This window comes from Corapipo altera, unplaced genomic scaffold (genome assembly GCF_003945725.1).
Source record: "Corapipo altera isolate COAL_440 unplaced genomic scaffold, ASM394572v1 78, whole genome shotgun sequence".
Classification (NCBI taxonomy): domain Eukaryota; kingdom Metazoa; phylum Chordata; class Aves; order Passeriformes; family Pipridae; genus Corapipo; species Corapipo altera.
Window position 1 is genome coordinate 5608885 of NW_020884904.1, and position 25127 is coordinate 5634011.

The following is a 25127-nucleotide window of genomic DNA, read 5'->3' on the forward strand; positions in this document are numbered from 1 at the left end:
AGCGGGGAGGCCGCGGGCGCCCGGGCGGGCCCGCGGCGGGGCGGAGGGGCCGCTCGGGCGGGCGGGCGCAGTGAGCGTGTGCTCCCGCAGGGCTCCAGCAGCTGGGAGGCGGCGGATCTGGGCAACGAGGAGCGCAAGCAGAAGTTCCTGCGGCTGATGGGCGCCGGGAAGGTGAGGCCGCCCCGTCCCCATCTGCCCCCATCCCCTCCCCGCGGGCACACGGGGCCGGGCGGGGGGAGCCCTCGGGCCCTACGCGGGGCTCTGTGTGCGATGGACCCTGGGGGAAACCACAACAATCAGAAGCGACGGGGCTTTGGGGTTCTCCTTCCGGGAGGGTTTGGGTTTCACAGCTGTTGTGTCATCACGACACAAAACGTCGCTCTGAAGTTGTCGAGTCCCTGGGCTTCGGCTTCGTCCCCGCCCCATGCCTTGATGCTTTCAGAGCAGCTCGTAAAATTATCTGTGAACGCGCCTGAGAGAGTCCTTGTTTCAAACTAACAAACCTACGTATTAGCTCCGTAAAATTCTCTTGCACTGGAAAAAAACTTAAAAAAAAAAAAAGGTAGCTGATAGACTAAACCAGTAAAGTAGTAAACCTACTTAATCCATCCAGGAAATATTTTTAAAGAGAAAATGCTCTAAAATTATATTTCAGTTATGCTTGCTGCAAAAAATATTGCAAACCCCATAAAATATAATAATGCTTTGTTCATGTATAAAATGTTGGTTTGGTATTGCTATTTTACTTACCCCCAAGACAAATATTTTCACTTGCATTAGCTTATTTTACTTCAATACAGTAATTTTGTAAGCTAAAATATTTTACTGTATTAAAAAGGTGAAAGTTAATACTTCCTAATGGATAGGGATACAATACCCTATTAAAGCATCCCACTACCACTGATCTTAATGTCTGCTTGGATACTTAATGCTGCTTGCTGTGTAATGCCAGTTCTTGCCTGTTGGGACACACTTGCTAATGAGCAACTACTGAGTCAATAAATTAATGAGCACTGTAAAGTTCTTACCTGATTCTGTGACCAGTCGGAAAGTGGGATGCACAGCCTGAACTATTGCAGAGTGCCAGAGAAAGGGAAGATTGTCAGAACCTACATATGTATTTGTCCAGCATCGTGTAGTATTGTTTTCATGGCAACAAGCAGGATAAAACAGAACCAGCTTTGGGGTCTGGGAAGAGCAAAGAGTGTCTAGTTGTTGGGGTTTCTTTTTCAGAAAATTCAGCAAAACAAAGATGAAATGAGTTCGCCAAGAGGCAGCAGCTGTTAGCTAGTAAAACTTACAGTCCTACGGTTGGTTGTCAGGGTTTGACAGCAAACCTTTTCCATTCGAGATTCCAGGGTGCTGGCAAAGCTGTCAGTGCACCCTAAAGCTCCAAAACAAACTGCCTTTTCTTTTAGAAAGAACATACTGGCCGCCTTGTTATCGGAGACCACAGATCAACCTCTCACTTCAGGACAGGTCAGTTTATCCAACAGCTGATACACAGTTGGAAATCTAACCTTTATTTAGGAACATGCCAGTACTTTGTGTAGATATTGCAGGGAGGAATTTCAGGTTTCGTGGCTGCAGCTGAAGACGGGTCAGGCTATGGAGTTGTTCCTAATTTCTCGTTAGATTATTGACAAGCAGTTTCTTTGACTGCACTTGCCTTCTGAAGTCCAGGTTCAGCCAAGTAGTCAAGATGGTCAAGTACACTTGTGTACAAAAGCCCTAGCAATCAGGGCCTGTAGGTCCTCAGTGTTATTTTACTCTCAAAATAAGTTTTATTGCTATTGGCACCTAGCAGCGTTACACTTCCTTGCTGCCAGGTATGGATATCCAAACCTTGAAATTGTTGTGCATGGAAAAGAACAGGGTTAATTTCTACCTCACCTGGTTCCCTATTGCTTCTGCCCTGAAGCAGTGAGGCAGAAGCTGAAAAGATCTGTAGGGTCATCTTGGCAATCAGCAATACTTGCATGTCATGTATGACCATGGTACCCTCTTATCGTGGTAGTAAGTCAAAGTACATTGCACCAAGGTGGGTTGGACTGCACTGCCTGAGAGAAGCTTTGATAAAGCTGTGTAGAATAGCAGCTCTCACTGTTCCAGAAAACTTGCCATGATACACTCCACTGATAATTTTTCAGTTGATGAAAAATTATCTAAGGACCAAAAGAAGCCTGAGGATTGGTTCCAGGTTCTGCTGTTAGCTTGCAGAGTGACTGAGAATCACTTCCTCACACCTGAATTTCCTAGAAAGATGATGCTTCTCCTAAGGAGTCATAAAGAGTCAGTACTCCTTTGTTATTAGCAAAAGGTTAAAATGGTATTTTTTTCACCAAAAAAAAAAGGACATCTATTTTCTTAACACTGCTTTGTCCAACATACAATATTGCCCTTTTACAACAACACACAGCTCTGACTTCCAAATGAGGAAATGTGAATTTGCAATACAACCTTTCAGCTTCACAGAGATACAAATTAAAAACTAGTGTTGTAGGCATGTTGGGGACATTTAGAGATTCCTACCTTTTAAAAGAACAGAGGAGTCTTAACCATTGTAGACCACATTTCCCCAGTGAAAATGATTATTTATTTACTTATTTAAACAAGTAAGTAAAGAGCATGTAGAAGTAGCTTGTGAAAATTAGTGTTTCTGCTAGTTCCTAAATATGGAAAAATGCAGAGCTGTAGTAAATGCAGCTAGTATTTCAGGATGCATGGAACAGTTTCAGATACAGCTCTACAAACAAGAGTGGTAGTATTGTCCTGAGTTCTGATGCTATATATGCATCATGATATAATCACAGTAATCCTGTGGTATGTAGTAAAGGTCAAAAACTTTCTCTGTGCTGTGACATGTTACAGTATTGGCAGGAAGCACAAAGAATTCATGCTGAGTTAGGTTGTTTAGTGGGATGTAACACTGTGTGTAGTACAACTGAACACATCAGGTCTTAGGAACTTCATATCAAAGCAGTTCTGCTTGCACACTTGATACAATTCCTTATAAATCTGATGGTTTGTATGCAGTAATACTCAATCCAGTAGTTTAAGATGGTTAAATTTAAACTTTTTGACTTCGTAAATGTGACTTCATGTAATTTGATGTCTTTGTTAATTTGAATGAACCATAATCAAAGTACCCTGGACAATGCAGGGGAAGAAGACAAGAAAATGAATGAAGAATTGGAGTCCCAGTACCAACAAAGCATGGACAGCACGATGTCTGGGCGGAACCGGCGCCACTGCGGACTTGGTTTCAGTGAGGTATTGAGTTTATTTCCATAATGATTTGGCTTTCACTTCACTAAGATTGGTTTAAAAATCCAGTCACCACAACTAGTGGCAAACTTCCACAGTTTGGGTTAAAAGACAAACTTATTGCAGGCACTTGACTTTTGTTCATGTACAGTGTGGTGGCCATTTAGATGCCCAGAAGGGATTGATGCTTCTTGTTGTTCTGATAAGAGGTATGATATGCTTAATGCTCTGTAGTAGTCAAGACTGATTAGGGCAGAAAGTGACAACATAAGTAGGCAGAATAACCATCTGTCTTGTTGCTGAAAGCTAATTAATCTCAGCTTCTTGTTGTAGGGAGGCACATACTTCTCTGTGGTCCTGAAAAGTAAAGGGTCAAACTTGCTGTACAAAATCCTACAGTGAGCTGACACCTGCCTAGTCTTGTACTCACAAGAAATTACATAGGAAAGAGCTGGAAGAGTAGTGTGACAAAAAACAAGAGAATCAGGTTATTAGGAACATGGCTCCATCTGCCAATTGAAAGGCGCAATAATTAAATTTTTGCTAACTCTTAGCACCAATAACTACATAAAAACATAGCTGATGTTGCCAGAGTGAGTAAAACCACATGTGCAGTGCTGAGAATTCTTAATGTTACAGCCAGGAAGGCTTTGCTCTTTAGGACCATGAACAAAATGCCCTTTGGGATTGTTCCAGTTAGCAGTATCATTGGATCACTTCAGCGTTCCTCATGTTGCAGTTTGCTAAACTTACTTTGAAAGATCAGTCACAAATGTGAATTCTTGATGGGCTGGCTGTTAGTTCCATTGTGTCACATTCCGTGACAAGTATTCCAGTGTCAACTACTGTGTGGACCAAAGTGCAGAATTACTGAACTGATGTGATCTGAAACCTTTCAGACTCGCTGAATGGTGTCTTTAGGATTTCTACTGTAATTAAATAAACCAGAGACTGATTTACAGATGTCACGATTGGCATGTGTAACCACCTCAGGGGAGTTGCTCTCTTGTCTAAAATTTTGTGTATTACATGCCACTGTTTAGCAACAAAGCCCATTTTAGTAGCAAAATGAAAGGAGCTGTTAAGCAAAACATTCTCACTGGGAAATCTTAAATGCTGCAATGGAGTTGCCAGGAAATCAAGTTATATCTGTCTCATAATCTGAACTTGTAGTTTCAGGAAGATGAAGAACAAGAAGAGGCAGCTGGACACTCCTCTGATGAGAGTTCAGAGGACTCTGAAAGTGGCTCTGATTCAGAGCAAGAGGAGTCTGCAGAGGAGCTACAACCTGCTGAAAAACATGAGGAAGCTGAGGTTCCAGAAAACAAAAAAGAAGCAAAAAGCAACTATAAAATGATGTTTGTGAAAGCCAGTGGTTCATAACTGCAGATGTAACAGCTTTGTATTTAAAGTACAGTAAGCCTTATTGTTACAGTGCAAAGTGGAGGACTGCTACAGCACAAATCTTTGTATTTTGATTTTAAAAAAGACCCCGTTAGATGACAAAAAGTAGTATTTGCTTTCTGTTGCCATGGATAACATTTTATGGGCACAGTGATATTACTGGTTTTTTTAAAGTGTATGAAATCCTGGACGGAGAAATAAATTTGTTCTGCCCAATCTCTACAATGTTATCTAAACTATCCCTTCCCTTATTCCATGCCAGATAAGGAAGCTTCATGTTAGTGGTTTATTCAGTTAGTACCCCAGTCTTGAATTTTTAACTATTAAGATTACATGTGAATTACGTGATGTTGCATTAGTTGTAAAATACCAATATCAGCATTATTCTGTGATGTACTAGAGCTTTAAACAATGATTTTGTCTATAGATGCTAGTGTTGGCAGGGCTGAGAGGAGAAATCGCTCACTTTAGTGATAGTATTAATCACTGTATCCATCTGAAGTCCTACAGCAGTTGCATGGAGAAGATGTTTTAGAAAAACATAATACAACAGAAGGCTCTAATTGCTTCTTTGGCTTTCTAATGAGGGGAATAAGCTGTAGTTTTTTCTACCTTTCAGTAGAAAAGAGTGATTTTTGAATTACTGTTTCCTGGTTATAGCACTGAGCTGTTATTAAAAATAACTCCTCCCGAAGAAAAGGTTACTTTGAAAGAGAAAGTATACTTTGATAATGAAAAGGATATACAAATCATTTAGCTTTTTTAAAATATAGAATAAAGAGTTAAGTACTTGAGCCCTTCTTCCTTTTCTCCCCGTACATGCATCACTTGAAGGTCTGAGTCAGTTATCACAAGGTGGTACCTCTCAAGTCAACTGATATGCTTAGAGAGCCAATAACTCCTTCCAGCAAGAATTAAACACATCCATTCCTTTGCAAATTCATTGCATTCAAGTAATGAATAAAATATCAGAGCTTTTTAGACTTTGTTTCCTCTTAGTACATTAGATCACCTGCCTCTCCTTGCTGGGAGAACAGGACATCTGATCTGTACCTCTAGTATAGCCACGTTCTGCCACAGCAGTGTTTCAAGAAACACTCCGGATGCTCGTGGAGAATTCCATTCCTGTGTACAATTTCTGACGTGCAGACAACATTTTCCAGCCAGTGGGCTGGCAGGAAAGCAGCAGTTTGTACTATCATTGCATAGTTATTGAATGTAAACATTGCAGCATCAGTTATTGGGGGAGGACTTGGAATAAGTTACATTATGAAAAAGAATAAAAGTAATATTGTAAATAAAAACTGAGTGTAGATTTTGATTGATGTGTTTTACTATACTTGCATTTAGTACAAATTTTTTTAGTCATTCAGTTGGAAGAACAATGTTATGGCAGCCCTGAATGGTCAGTCATTTGTACTTGACTGATACGGATATTTTGTTTTCCCAATACTGCAAGCTGCTAATACATAGAGAAAAAAAATCGGGTTGCTTGTGCATTGTGAACAGAGAAAACGTCACCATGACTTAGGAAAGCTGTTCTGTCTCCAGGAAAGAGAGCAAGGCCCTCCCCAAGAGATCAACTGACTACTTTCCTAAATAAAAACATGCCAGGTTTTTCCTATTTAGACACTGGAGCTACACTTGAACCAGCATTTCACTATTAAATTCTTTCAGCTGTGGCTGCCCCTTATGGCCTTGCTGTGCATGCACTTACCTCTCTGCCTTCTCTGTCCCAGCACTGCTCCTCTCACCACCTTTCCCTCTGCAGCTCTCCGGGCTTTCCCACCAGCATCAGCCAAGCAGAGACTTGTGTTGGGAAGGTGATGGAATCCATTGCTGCAGACCCACCCTTACACGAAGAGGGCTCTGCTGCTTTCCCACTAGCCTCAAGGCAGGGCAGGGTAAAACTTCACCTGAGGGCTTTTCTCCACGGTGCAAGTGATCTCAAAAGACCCAGGAAAAGCAGATCCAGCTGGCTGGCCCTGCATGGATCTCTGTCAACAGACTCAATGAGAGGCTCTTCCACTCAGCCTCCTGCTTCACACACCACATCTGGCTATCAGTTTCAATTATAAACAAATAGAACACACAAAGATAAAACCGTAAGCCGAAATTTAACAATTCTATTTATAGCTCTGACTAGAAAAAATAAAGTCAACTTCCATTCCCCAAAAGTACGACACCTAATATCGTGAACATCTGATGAGGTTTGATGTAACTCATCTACAATGCTGACCTAAGACTCACCTGCTCAAAACAGAGTTCTACACAATCACATCTGTTTCTAACATTTATAAACATACTAAGAACTCACAGATCCTTGTATGGAGCAGCCTAAGAAGCTTCTCTGTATATAGCAAAAAAGGCTCAGTGTAGTTTGTGTAGTGACTGTTTCAATTCAGGAGTCAGCTTTAGCAACATTTGATATAACAGCATCAGCAGCAGTTCCATGGATAGTAGCAGGATGGTTTCAGCTCTCATCAGAGACAGAGAACAAAGGAAAAATCAAGGTTGGTGTCTTGGTTGACTCTGGTCAGCCCTTTGCTTTTTCAGGTTGGTATGGAAGGAGCTCCCAGAGATGACAGCAGAACACATCATAAGCAGACAATGAATCATAAAAAGGGCCACTGCATTTGTCTATTCAAACAAGATTTGGCCACTAAAATTCCTCAAAGACCAGCTTATTTCCATCTCAAAAGAAAGGCAGAAATCTGACCATTCTCCTACATGTCTTCAGAAACAACAGACTGAATTTAGATCACAGATGGTTGTCACGGAACAACCGTCACATCTGGGAGGTTTTCCTCTGTTTCTAAACCACGCTGAAAATTTACCTACACAAAGGGCAGTGCAGGTGCATTATCAGCACTTGGCTTTGGAAGATGGAAAACACCTGAACAATGTTGCAACCACCGGTGTGCCTGTTCCCCTTCCATTTGCCCTGGAACAGGGAACCCCTCAAGATGAGCTCCATCACAGCCCCACTGTCCACAAGGTCCTGCAGTCACAAAAGAGGGTTCTTCTAAGCCAAGTAAAAAGGGATTCTCGACATCCTACAAGAATTCTCTGAGGCCAAGAAAACCAGATCTGCAAGTTGCCCTGTAGCTTTCTGCAACTGCTTTACACTTTACTCTCCCTTTCTTCCTGAAGAGGAGGCTGACAACTTGATTCCTGAAAGCACAATTTATAGGCCAGCTTCAAAGCTGTAGGTCCTTCTAAGGCTCTGGTTGGGGAATTCACATCAAAGACAATGTGCACATGTTGTTCTGATGCCAGAGAGGACGGTTGGTAGAAATCTCTGTGGATTTGCTACAGTCCCCAGCACAGGGATTAAATTATGCACTGAAGCTGCCTCTGTAAACTGCAGGAGACAAAGAGAATAAGTGGCAGTGCAATATCTCATAATCAAAGCCTGGCACGGTTCTTTGCATCAGTTTCTTGGAAGCTGTCAGGGGATTAAGAGAAGGGACATGTGTCAAGGTACCCTCACTGAAGGGACAAAGCAGAAGCTGGTTTTGTTTGCTTTTAAGCCTGCCACCTCAACTGCACTTTTCCTGAGAAAAGTGTCTTAGTACACAGGTGTACAGCATCATGATGGGAGATAAAAGTTTCCTTAGTTTTTGCACAGCATTAAAGAAACACAATACTTGCTGATTTAATCCAATTTGAGTTAGTTTTGATGTGCAGGTGCAGAACCAGATCACACTGTCAGTTTGTGCTACTATCTATCCAAACCCAGTACCATTTATGGAGGCCATCGGAGGATCCAGTTGAGGGGAAAAAAAAAAAAAAGGAGACTGAAAAGTAACACACATCAGAAGGGGGTTGTATCATCAGTCAAGCAATATGGGGACTCACATAATTAAAAAAAAGAACAAAACCAAAACCTTCTTTGCTTTTAACTTTTTCAAGGCTGCCGACCTTGACCTGCAGGGAAATTCTCTCAAACTGTTACCATAAGTAAGTGTTCTCATCATAAGTGTACTGAGCTACATTAAAAACTGCAGAAAGCTTTGATAATCTGAACTGACACCTTTTCACCCTCATATTTATTTCTAAAGCTTTAAAACAAATGCAAGTGAAGCTTTTGATCTTTAACTGATTGGAGTCAAGCCTCCTTCTTCCCATTACAGCCACTAAAATCTAGTAATTGTGACCTGTTTGTAAGAATGCAGGACCAGAACATCTTTTTCCAAAACATCTTTTTGTTTTGTTCTTGTGAAAAAGAGTTCTTAACATAAGAAATCAATACTGGATATAAAATATAAAATAGAATTTCCTCAGTAGTCAACTAATAGAGCCACTACACAAAACCCAAATGAAATTTGCCTATAAAACCATTTGCCAAGTAACTTTTAAACTATATTCAGTGAAGACAACTGAAGAGTCCTCAGGCATACAGAAGGCTTTGAGAATGCCAGAGGACACAGCTACACTCACAAGGTGTTGCTCTCTCTTCCCTCTGACTCTCTGGAGTTGGAAAGGGAGCAGAGCAGCTAGTGCTGGTACTCATCTCACCAGTGGTCCCTCAGCTGTTGCCACTCCTTTGCCTTAGCACCAAATGAGGGAAGGATGGATCAACAGGTATGTGTGTGCATTCTCACCCTCCAACATACACACAGACACACTACAACCATGCTGGGCAGCAGACAAAATCCTGTTCCACAGTGGGAAAAGATGCTCAAAGGGATAACACAGAAGAAGCAGGCCAGAGACACAGAAGAATTGTTCAGCATGAACGAAGCAGTCAGGAAAGCCAACAATACAAGGGACACACAGGATTAGCAGTGATTTTGTCCCTCAGAGTAGTACATCTCAACAGAACAAAACATAACCAGCTACTTCCTTTCATTAAGGTTACATCTTGCATAAGCCATTGAACAGGGTATCAAAAAACCTGCCGTGCCTGAAGAGATGAACCAGAGAACAGGGTTAAGGTTTTCCCAATTCTGGCTGTAGAGTAAGTCAAGCAAGCCCAAATCCCCTGATGGTGTAACAGAATTGAGGCCAGAGACCACAGCAGGGCACACAACACTCCATCCTGCACTGGCACGTCACCACTGCTGAGAGAAAAGCACGGACTTGGGCCAGGCTCTGTGCCAGGGAAGACCAGCCTTTTCCACGTCTGGCTCTGGGGCAAGCTGGTTTCATGGGGAAAAGGAGAGTTTTGCTCATACCAGTCATTCTTAGCTGCAATGGGCTTAAAGAACACAGTAGCAGCTGGCACTAAAAAAGACAATTGTTCCTGTTACCAAAACACTACCTGGAAACCATCAGTGATTCTCTCCTTTACCCAATGCCACCATCAACACCCTACTCCCATTTATCCCTTTCACAAGGTATTTTTTGTACCAGGGCACTGGATTTACATTCTCATTTACCAGTTATTCCTTTTTCTTACCTTCCCCGCTACAATTTAGGCCAAGTTCTTTAGTTAAGCATTTTGCTTCTGTCCAAGTCCACATATTCAAGCTCCTTCAATCTTTTTACAACCTCTCACATCAAACCACTAGGCTGTTCTCAACCCTCACCTTCAGCCTCTTATTTACATCTTGTTTGCAGATATAGCTCTACCATTATTTTCTACAAACTCACTACTAACCTTTGTTTTCCTAATTTCTTCCTTCCTTTAGTGCTTTCTTATGCTACAGCTCCTGGTAAAAGGCTTCTTCTAGTGGACTACAAGAAAACAACATTGTCCTTCAAGTTTACATCTGGTAACACTATTTCATCAGTAACTGCTCCAAAAATGCTAATTGTCAGTATTTTCTTTTGAGGCTGTTTCACACTCTGTGAAAGGCAACCAGGAGCACTGACAAGTACATAACAAGTAAACAGTGCTGAAATGCGCACATATGCGATACTTTCTGGTTTTCTTTATAATTAGCACTCGAAGTTACTCTGCCATCTCGCAGCAATTTCATGGCAGGCTTTATAATTTTACCTTCCTCTTAGGTTTACCTGTAGTTTAACATTCAAAGTGTGGTTGTTGCACAGAATACCTCAACAGACTTGTATTAAAAATGCTCTTTAAAATTCCGAACCTTTGAACTAAAGAAATATCTCAAGAAGTTTTCATGGAAAGTTCATTGCGGTTGGTTCAATTCAGCTACAGTTAGATGCACCTTTTCAAATAATGGAAAAAAATGTAAAGGGGTCAGACCCAATCAATACAGTTGTTCAAACAGAATTTCAGGCACTGTGATGTGGGTATTTTTTTGTGCTCTTTCTTTGTACTGCTCCACTATGAAGAAAGGTTGCTTTTGCTAGTAGAGCAATAAAAATCTTAGCCTTTTGAATACAGCCAAACAACCAATGGGAATGTTTACTAGGTGTGGAAAATATAGCAATTTTTTCATGTTTTTCTTGTGCATGGCTTTGTTCTTTTTATAACTGTGCAATACATAGCTACACAGACACACACCAGCACAAGTGAACACTTTAAAATACCCACAGACACACAGATCAGAGGGGTAACATCACATCATGCCTTCTGTATCTTCTCAGTTCTGACACCAAGTAAATCTGGTCTTCCCTTCATATAACGTCCAGAAGTTAATTGCTAAGACATATGGGAAATAAGTGTTTTTATAGAGGGGAACAGACACTGATATAAAATACATACACTCGAAGATCTGAGCTGCCCTGATGAGTAAATGGTGCAAGTGGAAAAATAATGGTGTAAAGAGCACCAGAACACAACAGAAGCACTCTGCTTTCTCAAAACACCAACCCCTCCCTCCAAAGGCTATGGGTTACCCAAGACCTTACTGCGCTTTAACAATTTTTGGAACAGCAGGACACAGTTTAGTAGCATCTTTCAGTAGCTTTTCACTCCACATATAAGAAACATCACAGAACAGAATCTCTTAACAGTTTCCTGAAAAAACCTTCTATCTAATTTTGGGGTTTTGGGGTGAGCTTTGTTTTAGTTTTGTTTGTTTTTTTTTTTTTTGGGGGGGGGGAGGGGGGGAGGGAGGGGAGAGGAGGGAGCGTTTCCCAACTGTTCCAGAACAGCCTGGATGCCTCTAAGCACTGCTACTTGCCCAGTCCTTCAAAACAAACAGCTTAATACAGATGTGCAAAGCCAAGCAACAGCACAACTCAACAGGGTTCCCAGCAGCCCAGTAATGCACACAAAGTTAAAAGAGTAGTGAAAAAAAGAGGTGGGGGACGTTGTGCAAGTCCAAAAAGGTGACAGAGGTGCTACTTATGAGTATCAGGCTGTACTTTTATAAATGCAGCTGAGCAATAAAATTTTAGTAACTTCAGCTGAAGAAATTGGAAACAGATGTATATGGGAAGTCAGTCTGCATAGTTTTTGCTTGGTATAACAACACAAAATACTAATTAAAATACAGTGCATTCAAAACAACTGATAATGCTTTCTAATGAGTGAGTATAATTAGTCCCAAACACTTCACTGCTTAATAGGCAGCAGGAAAAAAAAAAGCCACTTTCTGACCAAAATGATATCAATCTGCAAGTAGACATAATTGTTTTTTCTAGTTTTAATATTAGACAGGAGCATGTAACACTTAGAAAAGAACATTTTGATTAAAAGAACTGAAAAAGGAAATTAACCCAAACCAAACACTATCTGCACAGGAAAACTAGCCGTTACTACTTAAAAACTACACTCATCCCTACAAAAGATGGTCACTAAGAACAACATTTCACATACTCAATAAAAAGTTCTGGAATAAAAATTACCTTCGTAATTTTTTCCCAAATACGAGATTAACTATGGACACAGACCAAAATCTTTAGAAGGACTGGTTTTACTGAAAACGTTAATGATAAAATTATTCCGGGCAAAATCCTTTTCTTCCATGCAAGCTCGAACGAGCAGATTTTGTGTGTGTGATCAAAGGAAAGAAAACAAACATCTACCACAACCTGCAGCGCAGCAGTGCCTGCACTCTTTTCCCTCCATTGCCAGGGCAGCAGACGGAATCTGGAGCCAAGGGATGCAGCAGCCCCTGGCCCCGCGGGCCCTGCTCCTCACCCACCAATTACAGCCACACACTCTTCCCTCCTGCATGACAAAGCTCCCGCAGAAAGAATGCCCGTCCCACTGAACCTCGAAACACGCGGTCAAAGGCTCCTTTGTGTGCCTGACAAACAGGGCAGCTCAGCTCTGAGTTTCTGCCGCTCCCGTTTAAAGGTCAAGGACTCACAGCCTCAAATGCTCGCAGAGTCAACACTAAGCCCCAGAAAGGCTTCTAAACTGCTTCTTTACCTTCGGTTCCACAGATGAATTTTCAGAATTCCAGTGGTCTCCATCAAACGGGCAACATTTGAGGGAACTGTTGGAAAATAAATCGCTGCACCAGAACCTGCTTCGGCAGGTGCCCCCCATTCCTCCCTTCGGCTAATTTCACATACAGTGCACCTGTGGTGCCTCCAGGTTGGTTGATGGGTTGTTGTCAAATTGAAGTTATTTCTGATACTTTATAAGGGCTAAAAATGTGTCAGATAAACAACTATTTATGAGATTTAAAGGGCAGTACTGGGGTTATTATGTTTAGGACACAACCCTGAAAAATCTTTATACTCAAGAATTAAGTCACATTTAATCAAACGCTAAAAAAACATTTCTAAGCAAAATAATAATTTTAAAAAATGAAGCACTGGTGTAGAGGGAACCTCATTCAAATTCCAGTTAAATAAGTGCAAAACTGGGGAATTCCAGTGGCATTTGAATCAAAGAAGAGTAAAATATGGTAACAGCACAAATGACTGGATTTCCAGCTATCTGGACACTGATAAGACAGCAGACAAGACAGAGGCAATAGGAGGAAGTTATGTTAATATTTTAATCTGTACATATACCATTTTCCAAACTGTTACATTTTATTTAAATTAATGTTTTCTTGCAAAATATTTATTTATGCTTTCAAAACTTTTTATAAAGGCAAAAATAAATCATTATTTTGGCAAAACGTTTTGAAGTTGATACTGGCAGTATTGAGGTAAAATAGATTGTATTAGCTAAATATATACTTTTAAGAATATTTCTGAGTATAGTGTTAATATAATATGATTTGTCTTAAAGTCTGAAACACGAGGGGCAATTTCAAGGGGTTTTTAGCTATTACTGGAATACAGGAAATAAACAAGTTAGTGGTTTCACAAAATACTGCAGAAGTATTTCTCAGTTATTTCTCATCCAGAGCTGAACTCAGCTACTAATCACATAACATTGGGAAATTTTTGCATGTCTTGCATTCAATGCGTACACAGGGTTTTTTCAAGTATAATTGCAGCAAGTCATTTAATCTTATTTTCTTCTTATGCTAACTACCTCACCCTCTGCCCTATGCATAAGTACAACACTGAATTTCAAAAAGTTTGGCAGAGTTAAGCACCAGGTGAACATACATAAGAAATTAACAGGTGCCACATTACATTAGTTTTGCTGTTTCCAGGATAAATACTAGTCAATACATCATAATGGAAGGTTTATTGAAAAAAAAAATCAAAAGAAAAATACGTATTTGCTAGTAAAATGACATATTATAATTTTTTATTGCTTACTTCACATATTTTAATTAAAAGTCGTCTTCTTTCACATCTCAACTTTCAGAAAAAATAAAATTTGTTAGCTGTTTGTTATGGAGGGGGCAGCACTACTGTCAAGGGCAACCTAGCAAACTCTGTATTGATACCAGCAAGTTAACCACCTGGGATCAAATGGGAGTTAAAACTGGTTTTCATTATGGCTTTCTTGGGAAATTTAAGCTATACAGTGGTTACTAATATTTAGAAATTCAAGCTAAAAGTTCTTGCAATGTATTATTTAATGGGCAAAAGGGTGGGTGATTAACTCCACAAAAATATTCAATCCAAAACACCCTTTCACCAAACCTGTCACCTGTGTTTGCTCTATCCATACGCTATGAATGTGCTCCTAGGTTTGTTCAAATGTATGGGTTTTTTCACAAAACTTTACAATGTGCATCTGAGCCTGAGGGGAAAGTAACAGTGTCTTTTAATATCTATGCAAGTAGTGTCTTTTAAAATGAATTCAGCCCTTGATTTTAAAAAAAAAAAAAAATCTAAAATACATTGTTCTAAAAATACATTGTCAGTATTTTACAGAGTTTATTAAAAGTGCCGTTTATTCGTATAAAAAGTGTGAACTAAACCGAAGTAAATAAAAAATGATTTGCAGTTCTCTTCATTTTCATAGAAAATCCCCCTATTATTTTCTGAATGTATTTCCAGAAGAATGTGTCATCAGCCGATGAGTATCTTCACAGAAAGCTGGTGAAGAACCTCCTCTGTCTTCCACACAGTGTCACTAGGTGGGATTTGCCTCGAGTCTTATGTCAGTGTTCACTTACTGCTTTGGCTAGTATGAAGTAAAATAAAACATGGTTAAATACTGAAACAAGTAAACCAATGCCAAGTAGTAAGCAATTTCTGGAAATGTTGTTGTGGGTTTTTTTTAAAGCCTTCTGCAGTTTGGCAGAACAAACAATTCATACAGACACATTAAATGAACAATTATCTCACGATGCCACTGATGCTCAAACGCCTGTGCCCCCTGCATGGTGCTGGTTATCACAATTAGTTTATTTTTCTCAAGAAAAGGTACCTTTTTATATCTAATACTCTGGCACAGTACAATTATTTTTCTGGGTTTTTTAGACCACACATGGGTAGAGACCTCTTGAGACCTCTTCATATGCAAAGATCTTAACATGATAGCGAAAATCAGCTAGCATACCCCTGGATATAGAAGAGTCAAGTGTTCTTCAGACACAGCAGAGATGGTAGAATCTGGTTCTCAGAAAGATAAACTGAACCAGAAAAGCAAACAGTCCTTTCCATCAAGGTCTGTAGAGGCTCTTAATGTCTATACATCTTTCTTGATGTAAATTTGTCATTTTCCACAGGTCTTGTAGAAGGCCTTTCTGGTATGTGGCCATTTCCATTTAGATTTTTATTATTTGCACAGATATGTGACTCAGATTAGTGGCAACTAAAACAAAGTTATCTAAAGACTAACACTATTTGAGTTACTTAATCAACCCTCTTTACTATTTCATCTGTGTTTTAACTTTTTCTTCAATTTCAGGCAATAAAATTAGGCCAAAAGACATCAGAAATATGAGAATAGTATCAAAGGAAACTATGGATGCGTAGCAAGTGTCTTAACTAGGGACACACTTAGCAGTCATATGTAATATTTACGTGTTTTCCTATTTCAAATACAGAAAACTCTGCAAGTCCTACCAGGAAGAGATACAAATAAAGACATTTCTTAATAAGGACAACGAGATTTGAAGTGGCAAAATAACCTAATAAGAGAAAAAAATAATCTTCTGTTTACACAATTCAATGAAAAACACATCAAAGGCATGATCATAGCCAGACACAAGATTGCAGACTTAGTCATAAAGGGCCAAATTTTCAGCTCACCTCAGTCAGCACTCCGATGCCAGCTCGTGTGTAAGATAACCAGCCCACAAACAAACCCCCTGCTCATACAACTGTGCTCTTTGGATTCTCTTGAGCAGCAACCTTATACGCCACACACAGGCAAAAAAACACCTGTGCAGCCCAACAGTGGCCACCAGAGTACCCAGCAGTGGCCATCGGAGTACAAACGGCTGCTGAAAATCTGGCCCCTTGCTACCAAGAGTACAGATGTCTCCTTCCTTCACCACAGTGAGATTGTGGAAGCACCTTATCTGTAGAGCGAGAGGAGTTACCTGAAGATCTCAGAAGCCCACGTGTTAGCTCATTAGAAGCAATATTTACAAGAATGAAAGGTTTCAGGAAAAACAGCTGCATGCTTTCATTTGGATCCAATTTCGGTTTAGTAAACATGTTAAAATGTAGCAAGCCACAGCACAGGCACAATGGCAAATCAGACATGCCGAGAGCAGTTAGTTCTTACTTTTAAGGTGTTTAAACAAATGTGTAGTGAAATCCATTGCTTAAGGGGGAGTGAGGTGGCTGTGGTACAGAAGGTGAGGGTGCTTTAGGTGGATAGGTCAACTGCTGAGCTAGAAGGGATCACATACAGGAATTAGGCTGCACAATCAAACATTCATATTATCAAGGGAGTGACCTTAATTTTCTACCACATGAATAGGAAACCTGATTAGTAATACAATGAGGTGCTACACTATTTTAGTCACACAGAACACAGTCTAAATGACAACATTTCTTTCTAATTGCTGGTTTTTTTCTATTTGTTGCATAAGTTATGCAAATAAACATTCCTGTCTGGATGAGAACACAGATAAGTATTCAAGTTTCACTGGAACATTATTAAAGCACACAACACTAATATACTCTCATCAGCCCCACTTTTAAAACCGCAGTTCTGGACCTGCACCTGTATTTGCTAATTTGATTTCAAGACACCACTGAGGCTATACAGGTTTTCAAAATTTCCTTTGTTATATGCCAACGAGCAGAAATAGAATAATGTAAAGAAAAAGAATTTTTAAAATATTACATATGCATGTAACATTTTGCTTAGTACAGTCCATGATACAGTAAGTAAATTTTCAGATCTCAGCTTAAAAATACAGGATAAAGAACACAGTTATTATAACTATCTTTGTTTCTAAATAAGACTAATAATATAGCATTGGAAGACAATAATCAAAACTGAAGAGACTGAAACTCAATCTAAAAATTCTGCTTTTACATTTTGGAGGGCTGAAGATAGACGTAATTCCAAAGCAAACAAATTAGGAAGTGACTTCTTAATGCTCTTGTATTTGACTTTAATCTTCCAGATTCTTGGCATGGTTTCCATTTAGAAGATTGATTTCTTAGTAGGAACAGAGGAACTCTAAAATGCTGCTTTTCAAGGATTAGATAAATGTACAATTTATTTCAAAAGATTTATATTAGCATAGCACCTTAACATAACTGCTTCCCCCTGAAAAATGGGAAAAGTTAAGCTTCACAGTCTTTTTCATAAGCAAACCTTCGTAAAAAATCCAGATAATTAGTTTCGGATTTTCACATATTGTCTGTTTCACCATCAAGGAGCAAATGACAACTCACACTTCAAAAATCAGACTACAAAAATAAGAATGTGAAGGAATCTGTAACATGAGACTAAATGAGAATGTACAATCAGCTGTGCAAAGCATCAAATGCTTTTCTTTTTAATCATCTTCTCATCAGAAAATATACCATAAATAAAAACCTGAACTCTTTTCTGGTTTGTAGATTTTCTATCAAAACCAAACCACTCTGACTTCTTTTCTTTTTTTTTTTTAATACTATGAAAGGTGTTTGCTTTTAAAGGAGTAAGTAATAATCAAAATTGAAGCCAGACATGTTTCAATACGTGAATTTTTGAGATACAAGTATGGCAAGGAAAACTGTGCACAGACGTAACATTTTTGGATTCCTTAAAAACCTCAGTCCTTAGCTACAGTGTTAGGATTTCTTTAAGTGTCTGAATGACAAAAGAGGCAGCTGCTGTACTTCACAAAGAAAATTAAACTAAAAATTATCTCACAACTGACTGCAAATGTTTTGAAGTTGCATTTAAACATTTCAGTGCCAATACATATTTTAATTCCCTCTTTCAGGAAAACTAAAGAATTAAGAGGATTTCTGTGGTTACATATACCTAAAAATATGTGACGGTCACACTTTTGAAATAATTACAATTTAAAAAATTAAAATATAAATTAAAAAACTATAGTAATGAAAACACTTCTACATTCACCATACAATATCTAAAAATCAAACCTATTTCAGTTCTGTACAGTTGCTACAAATTCAGACATACCCAGAAGTAAGTTAACTGGCCCCATGAAGACCTTTAAGTAGGGAAGGCACTCTGCTCTTGTCATACAGACACAGAGGAATAATTTCAAGTATAGGCTGCATTCATCTGGGCTGATCCTGGCTTTAGTGTGACCTTTTCCCAGCAGAAGCTAGAACTCGCTTGGCAAAATGCTGCACTGGCTCATACCTCATGAAACATGAAGTACCAGAGTCCCTGTTACAAGGACCCGGTCTCTAGAATTGGGACCAGACCACCTGTGGAGAAGCCCTTCTGATACACTGATGGCCTGAAGGTCCACGAGGTTATTCCTTGATATGCTCTCATGATTTTACAATTCTGGTTTTTTGTTTGTTTGGTTTGGTTTTATAATGTCTTGTCTCCTCAGTCGATCATTTTACCCCTGCCAGTCAGCTAAATTACCCACAGAAACTCTCTGAAGTCTCAAGATTCCTATCTTGAAAATGTATTCCATCGCCTCAAAATCCCATTCTCCTTAGGTTTAGCTGGCACTGCATCCCTGAGTATACAGCCACATTCAATCAGCAGTCTGTTACTGTAGATGCATGTTACGCATCTGGATATTGGAATAATCTGTCTTTAATGGGAAGGTCTTAAGGGCTGCTGTGGCAAGTGCCATAAGTTTAAACTGACAACTTCAGATGAGAAATGTGCACATTTTTTCCCCATCATAGTTGAAGTTTCCATTATTTCCATTCTCCACTGGAACAGTGAATGGTGCCAGTTATAAATGGCCAGTCAGATACTTGCTGGAATCGCTGCTGCATGGATTACTGTGTGATACAAATCTCTTGACATTTCTTACTTATTTCAACTATAAAGCAATCAAGAGTGAAATTATCACTTTTAGTAACATATTGTAGAGGATCTATTAATTTCCAGGCATCAAGTAGAATTCATGCACAGCTGTCTTGCTCTGACCTCTAATCTTGGTCACCAGACGGAAACGTGCCAATCCCTGTTTTACAAGGTCTTTTTCAGCCTGTTGTCACATAGCTCAAGCCGAAAATGATTGTACTCTAATCGCAATCACTGGACCAGGGATTCTTTAGGTTAAAAAAAACTATTTTAAATCCTTTTCTCTTGATTTTTTAAAGTCACAAATCAATTTTCTTTCTAAAAATATAGAAATATCCAATTTAATATAATTATAGAGAATTCAGTTAAAATGTTATTTTTTTAGCACTATTAGTTAGAGCAAGTTCTGAACTTACTGATCATACTATTTTACCCCCTTCATCCAGTCCACTGGGGCCAAATACTCACTGTAAATTGTTAGACTCTCTACATTTGTTACTTACACACACTATTTTGAATAGGAATGACTAAAACTTTCTCTTATGCCGGGAGTTCAGCAACAACCCCATACAACTTTGGAAGCTGATAAGAAATAGCTGTTATTTTGTAAATAACTAAGCATTACCTGCTACCTCCTTGCTCCTCTGAGAGGCTTCAGAAGCCAAAGCGTATGATATGGTAATGATGCGCTCCTGCTCTTGCAGCTGTGAATCTAAATCAATCGAGTTCTGTTTGTCCTGGGCTACAGTAGGCTGTAGATTGTGCATACTAGTGGGAAAGTGAAAAACAACATTAACATTTGCAAACATAAAGAATCCACCATGCAGATAAGAACAAGCTTGAATTTGTACGGCAGTTTTCAGATCTCATCTATCAAGCTCCGTACTTTATTGCTGTTCTTTAAAGTAGTGTCACTATTGCATGTAAATGCCTACAGCATACAAAGAAAAATGACACAGCCATTACATGTTCAGTCACAATTTCTGCAAAGCCTTAAGTAGCCCTTTGTTGGAAATACACTGCTAACACAAAAGCACTACAAAAAATTCTATTTATTTGAAGTTGCCAGTAAAATTTGCTAGTGCTCAGTCGAAAAGGCATATAACTTGGTAGCCCTCAGGCACAGCCTCTTCAGTTGTCTTCCAAAGACAGCAGATACTTGACATATCAAATTCTTGAAGCCAAATGTTTCAGCTGACTCTACGTTAGCTGTAAGTAGCCAAAAGTGTTCTTTCACAACTCCAGCTCTCACGCTGACTTTTCTTCTGCTTTTGGCCAGATTTGTGCTTTTCCTTCCTCCTCACTCTCATCTGCAAGTTGCTTAGTAAGGACTCACTACTATTTTAGGATTCTCTGAACAAGAAAACGGACATATACAAAATCTGTTTGAAAAATTTGCTTTAAAAAGCAGCTTTAAGCATACTACACAAATTCAGAGTTCACTTTCCAAAAGCTAAAAGTTGCATTTAGGTAATTCATAGGAATTAAGATTTTTGCATCGAGTTAGTTCTCAATGTTCAACATTAGCCTCTATGTAAGATTTGAGAGAAACCCCAAAACCTGACCTTGATTTAGTAAGAATATTCTTTATCTTTTCTGCTTTACGCTGCCTTGCTGCCAGTTCTTCTGTAGAAAGAGGCTCTTCTGGCTCTAGTTCAACATAACGTTCTGGAATTACAACCTTCTCGGGTTTTGACAACTGTGGAAAGAAAGCAAGCATCATTTTTTTAATAACAAATGCCTAAAAAACTTGAGATAAATTCTCCGCAATGGGAGAACACAGTGAAAAGAATAAAGCATGGATTTTCGCAGTCAGCACATGTACCTGATGCTAAACACTCCCTCTGGATATGAGTGGATGCCCTTTTAACTGTGTCTTTTCCCTCTGATTTGTTTTACTTTAGAAGACAGATCAAACAAATATTAAAGGGGATTACAAAAGAAATCAGAATCAACAGGGAACCTTTCTTCAGCTCAGGCTTAGAGCCCAAAGTAGGGCTCTGACTAAAGGTGTCACAGTAAAAAGAAGCAACCACTGCAAGACTGACTGAACAACCTGAGATGTTAATGTCATTTTTATGTCGTGCAAGCAAGAACTTCTACAACTGAAAGGAAATGCCACCTAAAGTTTTAACCTGTGGTATCATTCTTTTGAGACTGCATAATCTTCTGGGAGCAGTGGAGAAAAAAAAAAGGCAAACAGAAATACACTACACTGTGCAATTGTAACAACATGTTGCACAGATGTACTTCTGCAGACTGAAAATTTCTATATAATTGCATGAAAGCTACCAACAAGTTTTTGTTAGGATCAATTACTTTGGGGAAAACTTTTTCTCCACATAAGAGACCTAAATCACTCAATAAAAATACAGTTTAGAAATGGACTTTGAAAAATCAATGCTTATAATACAGAACAGACTGCTTTTGAAAAACAAAAATAGAGGCTGTGTAAATAAATAGAAATAAGTAAAGGAGAACTATTTTTGATTCTTCTCATTGGATTTTTATTAAACCACTCATGAGGCAATGAGTTTTCAAAATTCAAAGATTTCAATAAAAATAATCATAAATTTTTTCACCACTGAACTTAGTTCACACTAATTCAATTATGTGGCCTAACCTAACTCCCAGTGATTAGGCTCAGTAATTCACAGGCAATCATAGGCCAAAAGCACATAATACAGTCACTGGCATTTATGTCCATATTAAAATCACAGCCTCAAATTTTTATACTTCCTTCTCAGGAAACCCAAAGCCAATGCTTCCTAAAAAAATCCTCCTGTTTCCACTACACTTCCTTACTTTGAAATCCAACTCCCCTCTGGAGCTATCTATGTATCTATCTACATATATATAGTTGTGCTTGGGGGTTTTTTTATGTCTATATCTATCTCCCTACTATAACTAACCTAGATCAGAATATCCTGCCATTTTCAGAATAACAAACCCAGTTAACATTTGAACAGCTCAGTACATTTCCTTCTGAGGCACTGAAGTACCTAAAGTACAGAAATGGAAAAGGACAACAAGACCAGGATGGGGCTCTGAGCAACCTGGTCTAGTGGGAGGTGTCCCTGCCCATGGTAGAACAGTTGGAACTAGATGATCTTTAAGATCCCTTCCAACCCAAACCATTCTATGATTCTATGACTCTAACCTAGGTAAACTGAAAAAGAAGCTTTACCCCCCGAAGCTTCAGACCTATTTCAGTTACTCTGAAGTAGGACAGAAATGCCTGTAAGAAAAAATGTTTCCTATCCAAGGCTTAAATTAAGGAAGTTCAAAGTTATTCCCATTGCCCTGAGGGTCTTCAGGAAAAGAAAAATTAATAGCAGAATACAACGAGGACAGGAAATAGAATAAAAGTATTTTTTCTGTTTCTGAAGTTTACAAAAGCACTGCATTTTCTGTAAAAATTATACAAAGATTAACTTAAAGATACATTCATTCATAGAGATTAACAGACAACGGCTCACAGAGTAAACCTTTTACAAATATCTCTCTCTATAAAATGCTACTCTGCCAACAGCTTTCAGAAGAGTAAAGTTGCTTACCAGTCTAATTATCATTAATAATTTTAGTGATCTGCCATCTACCATGGCATTTAACACAACAGTGTACCGCCTGAAACCTTTACACTTGCTATATTCTTTCTTTCCCACCAGATGGCTCAATCGCATTTCAAACTAACACTTCATTCGGTTACCAAAGCTGAAAAAAGATCTTGTGTCCAGAACACCAACCAAGTCATTCCAAAAGCTGACAGAAAGCTGTTTTCTGTTCAAGCCTTAATAAAGCAGTGCTCCCTCTTCTCTGTCACCTTTTGCCTGTCAAAATGAATAGGAGTAAGGTACCTCTGGGGAACTAACTTTTTCTTCATTCCTGTTTCTCATTTTTAAATACTGTTCATGTTGTCTTTTCATCTTCTTTCCCCAATTAATATAACTTTCCTTAACTTAATCACTTTTTCCTTTACAAAGTCTGAGATATATATTTCAAACAGTAGAGCTAACTCTTCAATCTCTTCTCTCCAGTAGAACACAATACAAACACAAACCTTACAGAGATTTTATGTTCCAGGTCACAACTTTGCAAAACCCCAAAGACTCCTTTTAGTTCAAACTTCCAGCTAACTTTTGAAAGAAAAGATAAGAATTCAGTCCTAAAACTTAAGACAGGTTAATATTTAAACAGAATAGGAGGCAAAAAATTATGAGTGTTACCTCTCTGCTGATATCTAAATCATAATCTTGAGGCTCCAGGTCTGTCTCTGTCACTGCTACAGGCTGAACTTTTAACCATTCATTCTCATCCTTCTCTTCTCCACGAATTGCCCTCTCAAGTAACTGCAAATCAAATTCTTGCTCTCGTTTCCACTGGTAATAGATACAAAACAATTAACAGCATTCAACCACACTGCCAAATTCACTGTATAGCAATGTACATTACTACTGCTGCAAATGCTACGTTGCTGAAAGAATGCACAGAGCAAACCCCTTAAATGACAAGAGAAAGAAAATACAACTGTATTTCTTGGCACACACGGTTGGGAGTTTTCCTCTCTACCTGTGCTGCATGGAATTTGGAGTATTGTTTAATTTTACAAGTAATGTTCAGCAGTATTAGATTCTAAGAAACATATCACAACTTCACATTTGCTGATGAACATGGAACTAGCTACACACAAACATCTTTGGAAGCACACATGTCAGTACCAGTGAGCCTACAGACTGACAGAGTAGTCCTAGGCATTCTAAGGAGACAGTGCTGTGTGGTTTTGGATCACTACACAGAATGGGTACTTACATTGCAGCTTGAGAATCACAACTTGATAATTTTATGTATCTTTTTAGAATAATACCTACTGTTTAAAGTTGACAATATTTTACATACTGGCATTAACTTGTCTTGAAATAAAAAGTGTTTAACTTCTAAGCTCTTCTGACTTCATTAAAAGCAGAATCTAGCTACCTGCAAAAATCTTTCACACAGTCTTTATAAGGTAAATACTTAACCACATAAATTAGAAATACTAAATATTTATCAATATGAAATATTTAAATTTAGCATATTTAAATTAAGCAGCATAATTTAGAGTTCCCAAATCACTTCACAGTACCTCCTTCACAACTACACACAATACAGCTACATATGAACTCACACTTAAGGACACTACCAAGACCTTTTTGTTCAAAAAATTAAGTTCAGTGGTAGCACTATTCCATTCAGTAGATCTGAGCAACTTAAGCAGTGCAGTGGGAAAAAGAAGGGACAAAAGGAACAACAAAAAAAATTATCCCCTCAAGCATTTGAGGCAATCAATAGGAGAATGTATTCTTAAAAATATCTCCAGCGTTTCTGGTACAAATCTTTGGCTTGTTTTGGCTGAAGTTTGAACTCCACATGAAGTCTTTAGACTTCATTATGCTACTTGCATTAATAAATCTAATTGAAACCTATTCATGCACAAGCTCTCAGTATTCACTCAGAAGATAAGTATCTTCCACGTATATTAAAGAAGTTAAATAGCTAAAAGGCAATTATACCTCAAAAATTGAAATGTTTCTTTACAGAATTCAAAAGAGAAAAAAAAAAGTTTTCTCATGAGTACTCCAAACTCCTTCTACTCATATTCGAACCAGGCCTGATTGACATAGTATATTTTAAATACACAGTATCATTTTCAAGTTATTATATATAGGTAAGAAAAACATCAAACCATTCTTACGAAGCAGGATTTTTATTGGCTTTGATGTTGCAACTTTTACATTAAAAAGGCAATGTATATAACAAATGAATTCAGGTACTGTGATCAATACTTGAAATGTCACACTACACTTGAGAGCTGACCAATTAA

The 25127-nt window shown here is 38.7% G+C and overlaps 2 protein-coding genes across 15 annotated transcripts in view; one reads left to right on the forward strand and one right to left on the reverse strand.

Moving 5' to 3' along the window:
- Positions 1–5975, forward strand: part of CUNH11orf58 (chromosome unknown C11orf58 homolog) — a 6627-nt gene extending 652 nt beyond the window's left edge. Inside the window, exons 2-5 of the mRNA XM_027651311.1 lie at positions 91–171; positions 1419–1479; positions 3164–3273; positions 4441–5975. Of these exons, the coding sequence (XP_027507112.1) occupies positions 91–171; positions 1419–1479; positions 3164–3273; positions 4441–4650 (462 nt within the window). The 3' untranslated portion in view covers positions 4651–5975. The remainder of the gene's footprint in view (positions 1–90; positions 172–1418; positions 1480–3163; positions 3274–4440) is intronic.
- An 8782-nt stretch (positions 5976–14757) lies between these two features.
- PLEKHA7 (pleckstrin homology domain containing A7) overlaps positions 14758–25127 on the reverse strand; it is a 157451-nt gene continuing 147081 nt past the window's right edge. For 12 of the 14 annotated variants that reach the window (XM_027651094.1, XM_027651092.1, XM_027651103.1 and 9 more), the window contains 4 exons: positions 23494–23646; positions 20833–20966; positions 19893–20035; positions 14758–15031 (listed from right to left, as the gene is read on the reverse strand). In XM_027651094.1, coding sequence (XP_027506895.1) covers positions 15009–15031; positions 19893–20035; positions 20833–20966; positions 23494–23646 — 453 coding nt within the window. In that variant the 3' untranslated portion in view covers positions 14758–15008. The other 2 variants (XM_027651104.1, XM_027651098.1) reach the window with 2 other exon arrangements.